Source organism: Phyllopteryx taeniolatus, chromosome 2, assembly GCF_024500385.1.
Source record: "Phyllopteryx taeniolatus isolate TA_2022b chromosome 2, UOR_Ptae_1.2, whole genome shotgun sequence".
In the NCBI taxonomy this organism is placed as follows: domain Eukaryota; kingdom Metazoa; phylum Chordata; class Actinopteri; order Syngnathiformes; family Syngnathidae; genus Phyllopteryx; species Phyllopteryx taeniolatus.
The window spans coordinates 34953398-34967823 of NC_084503.1; the positions used below are offsets into that span (position 1 = coordinate 34953398).

A 14426-nucleotide genomic window follows, 5' to 3' on the forward strand; every position below is an offset into this window, starting at 1 on the left:
TTTTGTGTTGTTAGCCCGTTACTTTCCCTGGATCCTGGCAATCTTATGTTGCTGTTCAGATGACACACAACCTTAAAATATACTGTGACAAGAAGGGCTGCACGATTATGACCAAAATAATAATCACAATTATTTTGATCAATAGTTTAATCATCAGGGCTGTGAAATGGGAAAAGGAAAATCTGAGGAACAATTAGTGGTGTGTACGTACACACACACATACAGTGAGTACAGAAAGTTTACAGACCCCCTCAAATCTTTCACTTTGTTATATTGCAGCCATTTGCTAGAATAATTTAAGTTAATTTCTTTTCCTCATTAATTTACACACAGCACCCCATATATTGACAGAAAAAAAACATAATTGTTGAAATTTTTGCAGATTTATTAAAAAAGAAAAACTGAAATATCACACAGCCATAAGTATTCAGACCCTTTGCTCTGTATTTAGTAGAATCACCCTTTTGAGCTAATACAGCCATGAGTCTTTTTGGGAATGATGCAACAAGTTTTTCACACCTGGATTTCACCTCTCCAGTTCTGTCAGGTTGGATGGTGAATGTTGGTGGACAGCCATTTTCAGGTCTCTCCAGAGATGCTCAATTGGGTTTAAGTCAAGGCTCTGGGTGGGCCATTCAAGAACAGTCACGGAGTTGTTCTGAAGCCACTCTTTCGTTATTTTAGCTGTGTGCTTAGCGTCATTGTCTTGTTGGAAGGTGAACCTTCGACAGAGTCTGAGGTCCTGAGCACTCTGGATAAGGTTTAAATCCAGAATATCCCTGTACTTTCTCTCATCCTGTTTACAATTAGTGCTTTGTCTTTTGTCTTTGTTTCTCTCTCCCTTCTAGAAACTTTGTTCTGTTCGACTGATCAAGTCTGATTCTCAATAAACCTCAAATATAATACCACAGCGGAAGCTTAAAAACTCTACTGTGACACAGTAAAACTGTTCCGGCATGAAAGGGATACAGATTTTCCATTCTGCTTGACCTAAAAGCCGAACAGGACAAAAATAAAATAAAATAAAAACCATATATATACAGGGTGATTAAAAAGTAACTCCCTATTTTTAAGTACTTGTAATTTGTATTTCTGAACTATAATTTTTACAAGAAATGAACATGAGAAGAAAGTGTATTGCACGGAGTTTTATTTAAAATTTGACATGGGCGCCAGCATTAGCCACCAGTTTCTCAAGCTGCCCCAGAACCGCATTAACTGATTTCACAAGGAACTCTCGTATTTGCCCTTCAAGTTCTTCCAAAGTCGTTGGTTTGGTAGAAAAGACTTGCACAGAACCAACCCCACAGAAAAAAGTCACAGGCTGTTAAGTCAGGACTTCTGGCTGGCCACTCATACACCAAAAATGTTTTTGAAAAATATTACAACATATGAATAAATACGTATTTTAAAATATGGAGTTAATTTTCAATCACCTCAATGCCATTTAAGTCTTTTATTTTTAAGTTGGCTCCAGAGCCGGCGCTTAATGAAGCCTTAACCATATGTCGCCCCCTGCTGGCTGGCTGATTAGGTTGTGGGCAATGCTCCAAATGAAGCACTACTCATATGCAACAGTGCCAACGATCAATCTCATTTAATCGTGGTAGCCAAAATCGCCAACTTGATTAAAATTGTATTAATTGTGCAGCCATAGTCACAAGAATAATCGAACAATGCACTGTGGTCATGTAAGACTGTGAATTTGTAGTAATCCTCTCTTTGTACTTGTATTTCCACCATCATTAAATCAGCATAATTGTGATTCATAATGAGTGAGATTCTTACCGGGCGGCAGAACCTCCAGACCGTGAGTCTTGTCGTCAGAGTTCTGAGCTTTGTTTCGGCCGGAGGAGTCACTGGAGTCCCAGTCATCCTGCAAGATAAAACAAACACTTTGAACACAATTTATCGAATTAAAATGTTTTTGAACAGAAAGTCTAGAAAGGAAGAAGCCCAGAAAACATGTTGCTATTGTGCATTGTGTATCAATGTAATGTAAGGCAAGGCTATTAAAAGTAAAGACGTCAGGGAACTGCATGCAACAATTTGTTCAGAAGTCGTCTTTTGGTAACCTGTTGAGTTTCACGCTTTTCTGTGTAATAAAAAAACATTTGACTGTAATCATCGCGTATACTTTTGCTTTGTGATAGCTTATCCAATCCCAAAGCTCTTTAACAAAGATCTGCTGATAAAAGACATTAAGACAAACAAGGTAAATATGCCAGATACAACGGGAGACAAGTATCTGAAACTGAAAAGATTTCATTCACTTTATGGAATTTCTTCATTTTGTGGTTAGGTTTATGTCCTTTATGTCTGTTGATATTGAATGTTCAATTGTCTCCAAGATGGGGATCGAGAGACATTTACAAGACTAATCCATCAGAAACAGTCAAAGCTATTAATTCCTTTTTCATCCGTCATTTTCAGACAGTTCGCAGTAAGGGAGCACTCTCCTCTTATTTAATTTTTGAGACATTTTGGACAATTGTGTGCATTCATCTTTGAGGGAATAGTTCTGTTGAAGGATATAAACTATAACTTTATTAGATTTGATGATGAGCAAATTATTGACTGTCAGCAGGCCAGAAAACAGAGCTCATCTTTTTTGGCACAGAAAATGGATGGATGGATGGATGATTATTTTTACATGGCACATTTTAAAGAAAGATTTCACACAGTGATAGTGTCACCATGACGAGTGTCCCGTGTTCAAGATACGAGCCATCGTTCTGCTGATTTTCTGCTTAGACTTTGACCAGCAAAAATTGGAGATAGAAACATTGTATGGTGGCAGTGAACTCAAATGAACTCACTTTACAACAAGCAGCAGTTTGGCGGATAGTCAACAACTCTAAAGAGTGTCTTAAAGTTGTGTATTTCAACTCCAAGTTGAAGTTTACGGTCAACCAAAACAAAACATAAAACAAAAAGAAATACAACCCCAATTCCAATGAAGTTGAGACCTTGTGTTAAACATAAATAAAAACAGAATACAATGATTTAGAAATCATGTTCAACCTATACTTAATTGAATACACTACAAAGATGTTCAAATTGATAAACTTTATTGTTTTTAGCAAATAATCATTAACTTAGAATTTTATAGCTGCAACATGTTCCAAAAAAGTTGGGACAGGTGGCAAGAAAGACTGAGAAAGTTGAGGAATGCTCATCAAACACCTGTTTGGAACATCCCACAGGTGAACAGGCTAATTGGGAACAGGTGGGTGCCATGATTTGGGTATAATAGGAGCTTCCCTGAATTGCTCAGTCATTCACAAGCAAAGATGGGGTGAGGTTCACCTCTTTGCGAGCAAGTGCGTGACAAAATAGTCGAACAGTTTAAGGAATTTAGGGATTTCATCATCTACGGTCCATAATATCATCAAAAGGTTCAGAGAATTTGGAGCAACCACTGCATGTAAGCGGCAAGGTGGAAAACCAACATTGAATGCCTGTGACCTTCGATCCCTCAGGCGGCACAGCAGCAAAAACCGACAATGTGTAAAGCATATCACCACATGGGCTCAGGAACACTTCAGAAAACCAATGTCAGTAAATACAGTTTGGTGCTACATCCGTAAGTGCAACTTGAAACTCTACTATGCAAACCAAAAGCCATTTATCAAGAAACACCCTGGGCCTTCTCTGGGCCCGAGCTTGGGGGTACTGTGTGTGCAGTCACTGGAGCAAACCAAGATGGCGCCTACCAGTGTGGTCGCCTCGGTAACGCACTCTCTAGTATTGTTTTTGTTTTTGTGTTTTTCGTCCGTCTTTGGAGACCTTACACGACTCACTTACACAAGGGGAGACCTGCTAACCATCAAGGAGGCTACTCCGGACTTTCTATCACCAACTTTCGCAAATCCGCTCAGTTTTTTCCCCGAGTTACTCACCGGAGCGGCGTCCGCGATTTTCGGCGCATGGAGACGGAAGCGGCGCCACAGAGGGAAACGGGCCGGCATTCAGGTGAAACTCCGCAAGAACGAAAAATGGTGTACGGACGTCACGGAGCTCAGCACACACTGCAGCCCGCATTTGGAGTCGCTATTTTTAAACTGTAAACCATTCTACTCGCCACGTGAGTTCGCATCGTTCATACTGGCTGGAGTCTACATACTGCCTCAAGCTAACACGAACGCCGCACTGCTAACGCTCGCCGAACAAGTCAACGAAATTGAAAAAAAACACCCGGACTCACTTTAACAAAGCTAAACTCAACCACGAACTCCCTAAATACAAGCAGCACATCGACTGTCCTACCAGGGAAAATAATACTTTAGACCACTGCTACACTACGGTAAAAAACGCATACCGTGCTATACCTCGTGCAGCCCTGGGCTAGTCTGATCACTGCTTAATTCACTTAAATGCGCGAAGCCTACAGTGAAAACAGTGAAAAAGTGGACCAATGAAGCAAAGATGGAACTTCAAAGCTGTTTAGACTGCACAGACTGGAGTGTCTTTGAAAATTCAGCTGGCAGCCTGGATGAATATACGGACACTGTCACATCCTATATCAGTTTCTGTGAAGAGGTTTGTGTACCAACAAAATCATTTCGCACATTCAACAACAACAAGCCGTGGTTCACTGCTAAACTTAAGCAGCTTCGCCAAGCTAAGGAGGACGCATATCAGAGCGGGGACAGGGCCCTGTATAATCGAGCTAGAAACCAGCTGACTAAAGAAATTAACATTGCAAAGAGGAGCTATGCAGCAAAGTTGGAAAATCAGTTTAGCGCAAACGACTCTAAATCAGTCTGGCATGCATTACAATCGCTGACTAATTACAAGCGACGATCCCCCCAAGCTGAGAAAAATAGCACACTAGCCAACGACTTGAATACCTTCTACTGCAGATTTGAAAAGGACAGTTTCACACCACACAGCCACCCGGCCGCACCCACGACACCAATCACACCTCTGACTTCTGCGTTAACCATCCATGAACAGGATGTGAGACGCATCTTCAAACAACAAAAGATTAACAATGCGGCAGGCCCGGACCATGTGTCCCCATCCTGCCTCAAAGTCTGCGCGGACCAGCTCGCTCCAGTCTTCACTCAGATCTTCAATAGATCTCTAGAAATGTGCGAAGTTCCATCCTGTTTCAAACGCTCCACCATCATTCCAGTCCCCAAGAAACCTGCAATCTCGGGTCTGAATGACTACAGGCCTGTCGCTTTGACATCTGTGGTCATGAAGTCCTTTGAACGTCTCGTGCTGGACCACCTTAAGAGTGTCACAGGTCCCATGCTGGACCCCCTGCAGTTTGCCTACCAAGCGAACAGGTCTGCGGATGATGCAGTCAACATGGGACTGCACTTCATCCTAGAAGACCTCGACAGTGCAGGGACCTACGCGAGGATCCTGTTCGTGGACTTCAGCTCAGCGTTCAACACCATCATCCCTGAGCTCCTTTCATCCAAGCTTCTCCAGCTCAGCGTCTCACCTGCCATCTGCCAGTGGATTTACAGCTTTCTGACGGGCAGGACACAGTAGGTCAGGCTGGGGGAGGCCACCTCATCCACACGCAGCATCAGCACTGGGCCACCCCAAGGTTGTGTCCTCTCTCCGCTGCTCTTCTCTCTCTACACGAACGACTGCACCTCAGCGAACCCGACTGTCAAACTCCTGAAGTTTGCAGATGACACCACTGTCATCGGCCTCATCAACGACGGTGACGAGTCTGCATATCGACAGGAAGCGGAGCGGCTGGAGCTGTGGTGCGGCCGACACAACCTGTAGCTGAACACGCTCAAGACTGTAGAGATGATCGTGGACTTCAGGAGGCATCCTTCGCCACAGCTGCCCCTCACGTTGTCCAGCTGCCTTGTGTCAATCGTCGAGACCTTCAAGTTCCTGGGAATTACAATCTCTCAGGACCTGAAGTGGGCGGCCAACATCAACTCCGTCCTCAAAAAGGCCCAGCAGAGGATGTACTTCCTGCGGCTTCTGAGAAAGCACGGCCTGCCACCGGAGCTGCTGAGACAGTTCTACACAGCGGTCATCGAATCAGTCCTGTGTTCTTCCATCACAGACTGGTTTGGTGCTGCTACAAAAAAGGACAAACTCCGACTGCAACGGACAATCAAAACTGCTGAAAGGATTCTCGGTACCCCCCTACCCACCCTTGAGGACTTGCACGCTGCCAGAACTAAGACAAGGGCGTGCAAAATCCTCTCGGACCCTCCGCATCCTGGTCACCAGCTCTTCCAGCTCCTTCCCTCAGGTAGGCGCTACCGATCAATGCAAACTAGAACTAGTAGACATTCCAACAGCTTCTTCCCTCTTGCAATCAACTTCTTAAACAGCTAACCTATAATTCCATTACAACAAGCTGGCAATTTTTTGACTTGAGTTCATTGTCACATTTCTGTGGGGCCAATTATGTATTACTCGTGCACTCACTGTAGTTGTCTCGCCATGCTGCACTATTTGCATATACTGGCCACTCATGCCAGAGTAGCATCTGCTCCATTTGCACACTGATTGAGGAGTATCTGTAATATTTGCACAACCAGTCCCAGATTATCGCACTACTCGTCACTTTAAACCGCATACACTCCTTGAAGTCTCAGCGCCCTTTGCACAATGGTCATTGCACCGGACTATTGCAATATTAGTCATTCGAACTGCTCTAAGTGCTAGAGGACTCTGCATCTTTTTGCACAATTGTTTTTTGTCAATGTCTTTATGTCTCCAAAGTGTTCTGTAAATTGACTGTCTGTTGTACTAGAGCGGCTCCAACTACCGGAGACAAATTCCTAGTGTGTTTTGTACATACTTGGCAAATAAAGATGATTCTGATTCAAGATGGACAGATGCAAAGTGGGAAAGTGTTCTGTGGTCCAACAAGTCCACATTTCAAATTATTTTTGGAAATTGTGGACGTCGTGTCCTACGGGCCAAAGAGGAAAAGAACCATCCGAACTGTTATGGACGCAAAGTTCAAAAGCCAGCATCTGTGATGGTATGGGGCTGTGTTAGTGCCAATGGCATGGGTAACTTACACATCTGTGAAGGCACCATTAATGCTGAAAGGTACATATAGGTTTTGGAGAAACATATGCTGCCATCCAAGCAACGTCTTTTTCATGGACGCCCCTGCTTATTTCAGCAAGACAATGCCAAACCACATTCTGCACGTGTTACAACAGCATGGCTTCGTAGTAAAAGAGTGAAAGAGTCTGGGTACTAGACTGGCCTGCCTGCAGTCCAGACCTGTCTCCCATTGAAAATGTGTGGCGCATTATGAAGCGTAAAATACGACAACAGAGACCCTGGACTGTTGAACAGCTGAAGCTGTACATCAAGCAAGAATGGGAAAGAATTCCACCTACAAAGCTTCAACAATTGGTGTCCTCAGTTCCCAAACGTTTATTGAATGTTGTTAAACGAAAAGGTGATGTAACACAGTGGTAAACATGACGTGGAACGTGTTGCAGCCATAAAATTCTAAATTGATGATTATTTGCGAAAAACAATAAAGTTTATCAGTTTGAACATTAAATATCGTGTCTTTGTAGTGTATTCAATGAAATATAGGTTGAACACGATTTGCAAATCATTGTATTCTGTTTTTATTTGTTTAACACAACGCCCCAACTTCAGTGGAATAGGGGCTGTACATTTAAAACAACCATATGGCTTTTTTACCTTATGTTAGGGCTTGACGAATATGGAAAAAAAAATAATCACGATTATTTTGACTGACGTTGAAATCACGATTAGTAAACATGATTATTTAGATTATTTGTGCATTAATTGAATGAAATCCTTTCCTGTTCACGAAGCTGAATTCGTTGTGTGATGGTGCTTTAATTGAAATGTGGGTGGCTCCAACTATACGTTTGGGGAAACCCTTGTTTTATTTCATCTTGTTGGTGATGTCTGCATGGGAACTGAATGTAAATTGGGGCCAGGAAAATAATTACATCCAACGCTGCTGACATGATTCAGCTTAGTGTTGGTTGCAAAATGTCACACATGTCTCCAGTCTCCCGCTAAAATGTCCCTGTGGCCACAAATCCCAAGGACAGCAGAAGCTGGATGTGCACTCGGGTGGCTGGTGCGGTCTATTTGTAGTTTCACTGTTCTACCACAAGTCCTGTCCCTGCGACTGAAAAACACACCCTCACCATGATGCTGCCACCACCATGCTACACTGTTGGGACTGTATTGGACAGTTGATGAGCAATGGCTGGTTTTCTCCACACATACCGCTTAGAATTAAGGCCAAAAAGTTCCACCTTGGTCTCATCAGACCAGAGAATCAGATTTCTCACCATCTTGGAGTCCTTCAGGTGTTTTTCTTTTTTTTTGTTTTAAGCAAACTCCATGCAGGCTTTCATGTGCCTTGCACTGAGGAGAGGCTTCCGTCGGGCCACTCTGCCATAAAGCCCCAACTGGTGGAGGGCTACAGTGATGGTTGACTTTCTAGAACTTTCTCCCATCTCCCGACTGCATCTCTGGAGCTGAGCCACAGTGATCTTTGGGTTCTTCTTTCCATCTCTCACCAAGGCTCTTCTCCCCCGATTGCTCAGTTTGGCCGGACGGCCAGCTCTAGGAAGGGTTCTGGTCGTCTCAAACATCTTCCATTTAAGGATTATGGAGGCCGCTGTACTCTTAGTAACCTTAAGTGCAGCTGAATTGTTTTTGTAACCATAGCCAGATCTGTGCCTTGCAACAATTCTGTCTCTGAGCTCTTCAGGCAGTTCCTTTGACCTCATGATTCTCATTTGCTTATACAGACAGGTGTGGGGCTTTCCTAATCAAGTCCAATCAGAATAATCAAACACAGCTGGACTCGAATGAAGGTGTAGAACCATCTCAAGGATGATCAGAAGAAATGGACAGCACCCGAATTAAATACAAGTGTCACACCAAAGGGTCTGAATATTTCTGGCTGTGTGATATTTTAGTTTTTCTTTTTTAATCAATCTGCAAAAAAAAATATTTTTTTTCTGTCAATATGGGGTGCTGTGTGTACATTAATGAGGAAAAAAATAAATGATTTTAGCAAATGGCTGCAATATAATAAAGAGTGAAAAATTTAAGGGGGTCTGAATAGTTTCCGTACCCACTGTATCTACAAGGAAATCCTCACCTCTTGACTGCGCCGCATCGTCGCGGCTTCAAGATTTAGTTCTCTTGCTGGCGGTTGAGGTCCCGATGGCCGTAGGAAAAATCGTTGGCACCGCAGCTGATTTCAGCCTCTTCCTCTGTATCCAATGCTTTCTGCTAAGTCTTTCTTAAAACAGGCCGGTTCGAAGTGATCATAACAGAGTTTGGAATGCTTGCTATGCAACCTGACCTGACCACTCTTTTTCCCGTCGATTGAGTTTCCCTAACCACTGGTCACGTACTCCTTTTTCACTTGGAAAGCCAAAAAACGTCTTGCCACTGCCTGAACCATTTGTACAACGAAATGCCACATAATAAACCATCGTGAAATCGCTAAATCATGCGACAAAAAATATACAAGGATGGGAACAACAGCATGGAACAATAGCAGACAACGCCGAATGAACAGGCTGCTTGGCTCGTGTGACGTCACAGTGCCTGATAGAGCCGAAGAACGGAAGGTGCTGGATGCAAAAAGAAGAAGACGCATTCTGCATCATATTTATCAATTTAACTGCTGGATATCTGCTATATAATCACTTCGAAATGGCAGATGTGGTTTGTAAAGGGGTTCTAGAGTTATCAAGAATTTTTTTTTACATCTTTGTCCTCTGATCTTTAAACCATATGGATTTTGAATGGAATCTCACTTAAAAACGTGAGTCAAGGCAGGTGAAAGAATTATTTTGGAAAGATAGTCTATTGTTCAGAAATTTAAGATCCCACTGGACTGTAGCGAACCTCCCTTGAGATGGTCGCGGGAAGAAAACTGATGACAAATTGAAGAAATTGATAATACGAAAGGTAACAAAAGAGCCCAAAACAACCTCCAAAGAAATTAAAGATGAACTCCAAAGTCAAGGTACATCAGTGTTAGATCGCACCATCAGTCATTGTTTGAGGCAAAGTGGACTTCATGGGAGATGACCAGGGAAGACACCACTGTTGAAAATAAATCATAAAAAAGCGAGACTCGAACTTGCCTAACTCCATGTTGACAAGCCACAAAGCTTCTGGGAGAATGTTCTATGGACAGACGAGACAAAAGTGGAACTTTTTGGCAAGGCACAGCTTGATGTTGACAGACACAAAAATGAAGCATATCAAGAAAAGAACACTGTCCCTACTGTTATGTTCTTCTAGAGCAGCTTTGCTACATCTGGTACAGGTTGTGTTTTGAATCTGTGCATGGTACAGTGAAATCTCAAGACTAACAAGATATGAGTGAGTGAGTGAGTGAGTGAGAGTGAGAGAGAGAGAGAGAGAGAGAGAGAGAGAGAGAGAGAGAGAGAGAGAGAGAGAGAGAGAGAGAGAGAGAGAGATGCTGCCCAGAGTCAGAAAGCTTGGTCTGAGTTGCAGGTCATGGGTCTTGCAACAGGATAATGACCCAAAACACCCATGAATGGCTAAGAGCAAAACATTGTACTATTCTGAAGTGGCCTTCCACTGTATGAGCCCTGATCTAAATTATATTGAACATCTGTGGAAGGAGCTGAAACATGCAGTCTGGAGAAAGTGCCCTTCAAACCTGAGACAACTGGAGCAGTGTGCTCATGAAGAGTAGGCCAAAATATTTTCTGAGAGGTGCAGAAGTGTCACTGATAGATTGCAGTGATTACCTCAAAAGGTTGCACAACAAAATATTAAGTTGTGGGTACAATCATTTTTGTCAAGGCCTGTTTCATGATTTTTTTTTTTTTTTTTTTTTAAATAATTACGTTGAACCACAATTCAAAAGCAATGTCTGACTTTCATTGGTTAAATTTCATAAAATGTTTATTTATTATTACTTTTGTTTATTTCTGTGACCACTGTTGGGTTTTCTCTCATTAACAGGGCCGTACCAACAATTTTGTCCACGTGTGTGTAGCTGCAAAGAGAGACCAACTGTATTTTCTTCTTTTTTCCACTTGACGTAGGTGACCATACTTTGGTACATATAGTGTCTTTTCTCCATGAAAATTAATGCTGTACAACCATTCCGTCATTTGATATATCCCTTGCCATCCAGTGTCACATCTGGAGTACATTCAGATTTACATGGGCTGACATCTTTCATTGTGACTCTGACACCTCTGTAAATTATTTCACAGACTGTTAAGATGACAGAAATCAACTACTGAAGTCCGCCAAGTGGCTTTCCCTCCCATCTAAACGTGAGCCAATCGGTTATTACGTCCCATGTTCTTCTTTCTGAGCGTCATCCAGCCCTACCAAAAAACTGTCAACATGTCTTGTAATTCACTTCTCACTCACACTAAAACAGTGTCATCTAAAACTGTTCATGGGAATGCCCCCTCCGAAGAGAAAGCACAGCACAGCATCAGCATCTGGGCTTATTGGCAGCATCCAATGCAAAGCCATGCAAGTGTGGCTTTCAGTAATATTTAATAGCTAACGCACGGAGTCCTTGCCACATAGCCAAGTGGGCAACGTCAGTGGAACAAACGTGATGTCACACTGAAACACAATTTTGTAACCATTGGACATTTTAGGGCTCATTCAGCCAAGTTGGAAAGCCCCTCAAATCATGCTAGCACATCATTAGAACCTTAAATCAGAATAAATAATCATTAAAAATGGGCTGCGCTTCAATTTAACACAAGAAGCTGCCAAGAAACTTAGACCAAGAATAATCTGTTATGCAATTATGTGATCAGAACTAATACACAAAAATCCCTGTGTGTTTTTAACAACAGGGATTCACATTTAATCTTGCCTCGTTTTTCACTGCAGTAAACATATACTTAACATAGCTATCCATTTCTATACCGATTATCCTTTTCAGGGTCACAGGTAGGTGGAGCCGATCTCACCTGACTTCGGGTGAAAGGCAGACCACACCCTAGACTGGGCGCCACTCAATGTCAGGGCACATATAGAGACAGACAACCATTCACACCGCCACTAAGTGGGAAATTAACCCATGCTGCCTGCACTCAGGCAAGTGTACCGTACCACTTCACGATCAGTGACTACAGAGCCACACATTAGAAATATGGTGGCACCTCTAGTCAAACGCCTAAAGTTGTAATATTGGGAATCCGGGCAACATTTTCAGTGGAGGTGCAATGATTAATCAACAACTAATCGATTATCAGCGGGTGATAAGACTCCAGTGTCACCATACACGTCGTCAAAGAGTGTCGTCTGTTTTTTACGTTTCACTATTAACTCACTCACTTGCAAAACACATCATCAATAAAAAGTATTCTCTAGTAATCATATGTATTTTTTTTAAAACTTACTGGTTATGCATCAAGCAGACGTTCGACTCCCATTCCAGTACGCGGTGCAGAGAAAAAAATTTAATTGAAAGCTTTTTTCCTCCACGTCCCACGACAGTAATTTCAACAATGTATTTTTATAGTAATAGTTATATTTCTAAACTGCACGGGTTCTGCTTCGAGCAGTAGTAGTGACTGGTTTCAAGGAGAATGACAACCACACAAGACCCCATTCAATGCCAACAGAAGAATAAAATAAGATATGGATAAAACTTTTCTAGATTTTATGCGCAAGGTAATAAAAACCTGGACTATTGAGCAGTCGGTAGAGGAGGAGAATTTGGAGGAAAAAAGTGTGGGAGGCCCATTTGTTCATGCATTTTTGTCTAATGTAAATTCGGTACATAGTTATACTTGTAAATACATTATTTGTCAGTCAAAAGTACTTTCTCAGTGTTGTTTTATGTTCAAATGTTTGAGATTTTCACTAAAGAAAAAAATATATAAATATAAGTCATTGTTCTGCTTGCCGTGTCTGCTATCACAAAAAGACTGATTTCTCCGTTTTTTTCTTCCAGAAAGAGATTTGGCTGAAAGTAGCCTATATTTGACTGCTGATTACTAAAGAACGGTATAAGCTTTTTTTCTGATGAAAGAAGAGAGCCTGATCTTTCATTTGGTGGTTTTGGTGTCTACATCGTCATAGTACATAATATTCTGTGGGGCTTGGAAAATCAGTGACATTGCTCAAAAATGCCTGGCAGTCTAGGGGTTCCCTGCTCAGGAAACGGCTGGCAGTGAATGAGTTAACAGTGGTTACATTTGTTTGGTGTTCATCAGAGGCACTTTAAATGGTGGCAGGTGTGTGCCGACTCTCACTTAACATTAATTTGGAATGTGATTGGTTAATTCTGAGTGCAGCCACACCCCAAGTTACAAGAGAGTGTACATACTTGTCCAACTAGATTAATCCAGTGTGTGTTCGCTGGAGGGAGAAAGAAATGTTCACAAACTTTGGAGTTCATCCACAGCTTTTTAAGAAAAAAGATGCAGAGGTTGTGATGTGGAAATATTTCACCTACAGGGCCGACAGTTTGGGCAAGCCAAAAGATACTACAAACTAAGTCTGCAAAGCCTGACATAATATACAGTGTGGCCAAACAGCTTGCTGCACAGCATTGTCGAAGAGTTGAAAGTGCAACAGGTTATCAAATGTATCAAATTTATATGAAGTAGTAAATTCAGATGAGTTAAACATGATTAATTTGCTAAAATACTGTACCACTTCACAACACACATTTTAATACAGCAGGTTTAAGACCACATTTTTGTTTTACTGTAATATGCAATGGAACTTCGGTTTTCGTATACCTTAGTTTTCATACTGATCGGTTTTCCAGGATGTTTTTGGCTAAATATTGTCCAAGTTTTCATATATGCGCTTAGTATTAGTACAAAAACATACGTGAGTCGGCCATTAATTTCCTAGAATCAATGCACATTAATCTGATAAATTTTGTAATTTGTGTGAACAGGAGTTTTCCCCAATGGAAGCTTTTTATTATTATTATTTTATTTTTTGTCCTATTTGGCTGTGTGAGTATTTTAAGCTTCCACTGTGGTTCTTTGTATTCTGATGGATTTTTATTGAAAATTTCAGCCAGACAGAACAAAGTTTAAAAGGGGAGTGACGGAAAAAACAAGAGAGAGACACTGAAAAGATAACTAAATAACATAGGAAGAGAAGACAACTAAAGAAAGGACATTACCTGTAAGAATGATGAGGAAAGTAAATCATTATATGCCTAGTACAATGACACATTAGATTGGAGCGTTGTATGGGGCAGTAGTGCTACACCCTGTGAAGGACAGGACAATATAGAGCAGGGCTGGATAGGACAAGGACAGGAGTGAAAGCATGGAGGACAGAGGTAGTGGACCCGGCTGTATAACTGAAGTGTAGTGGGAGTGGCTATGTACAGTAAATTATTATTATTATTAGTTATTTATCGCAATGAGTGAGTGGCCCCACACCAAGCGAATAAGTCCCAGAGGTATCTGTGGACA

General features: G+C 41.8%; 1 protein-coding gene across 2 annotated transcripts in view; it reads right to left on the minus strand.

The window, feature by feature from the left end:
• The window catches only part of galnt2 (UDP-N-acetyl-alpha-D-galactosamine:polypeptide N-acetylgalactosaminyltransferase 2), a 90992-nt gene that overhangs the window by 41789 nt on the left and 34777 nt on the right, over nucleotides 1-14426 (minus strand). For both annotated transcript variants that reach the window (XM_061765915.1, XM_061765913.1), the window contains exon 2: nucleotides 1789-1876. In XM_061765915.1, the coding sequence (XP_061621899.1) occupies nucleotides 1789-1876 (88 nt within the window). The remainder of the gene's footprint in view (nucleotides 1-1788; nucleotides 1877-14426) is intronic.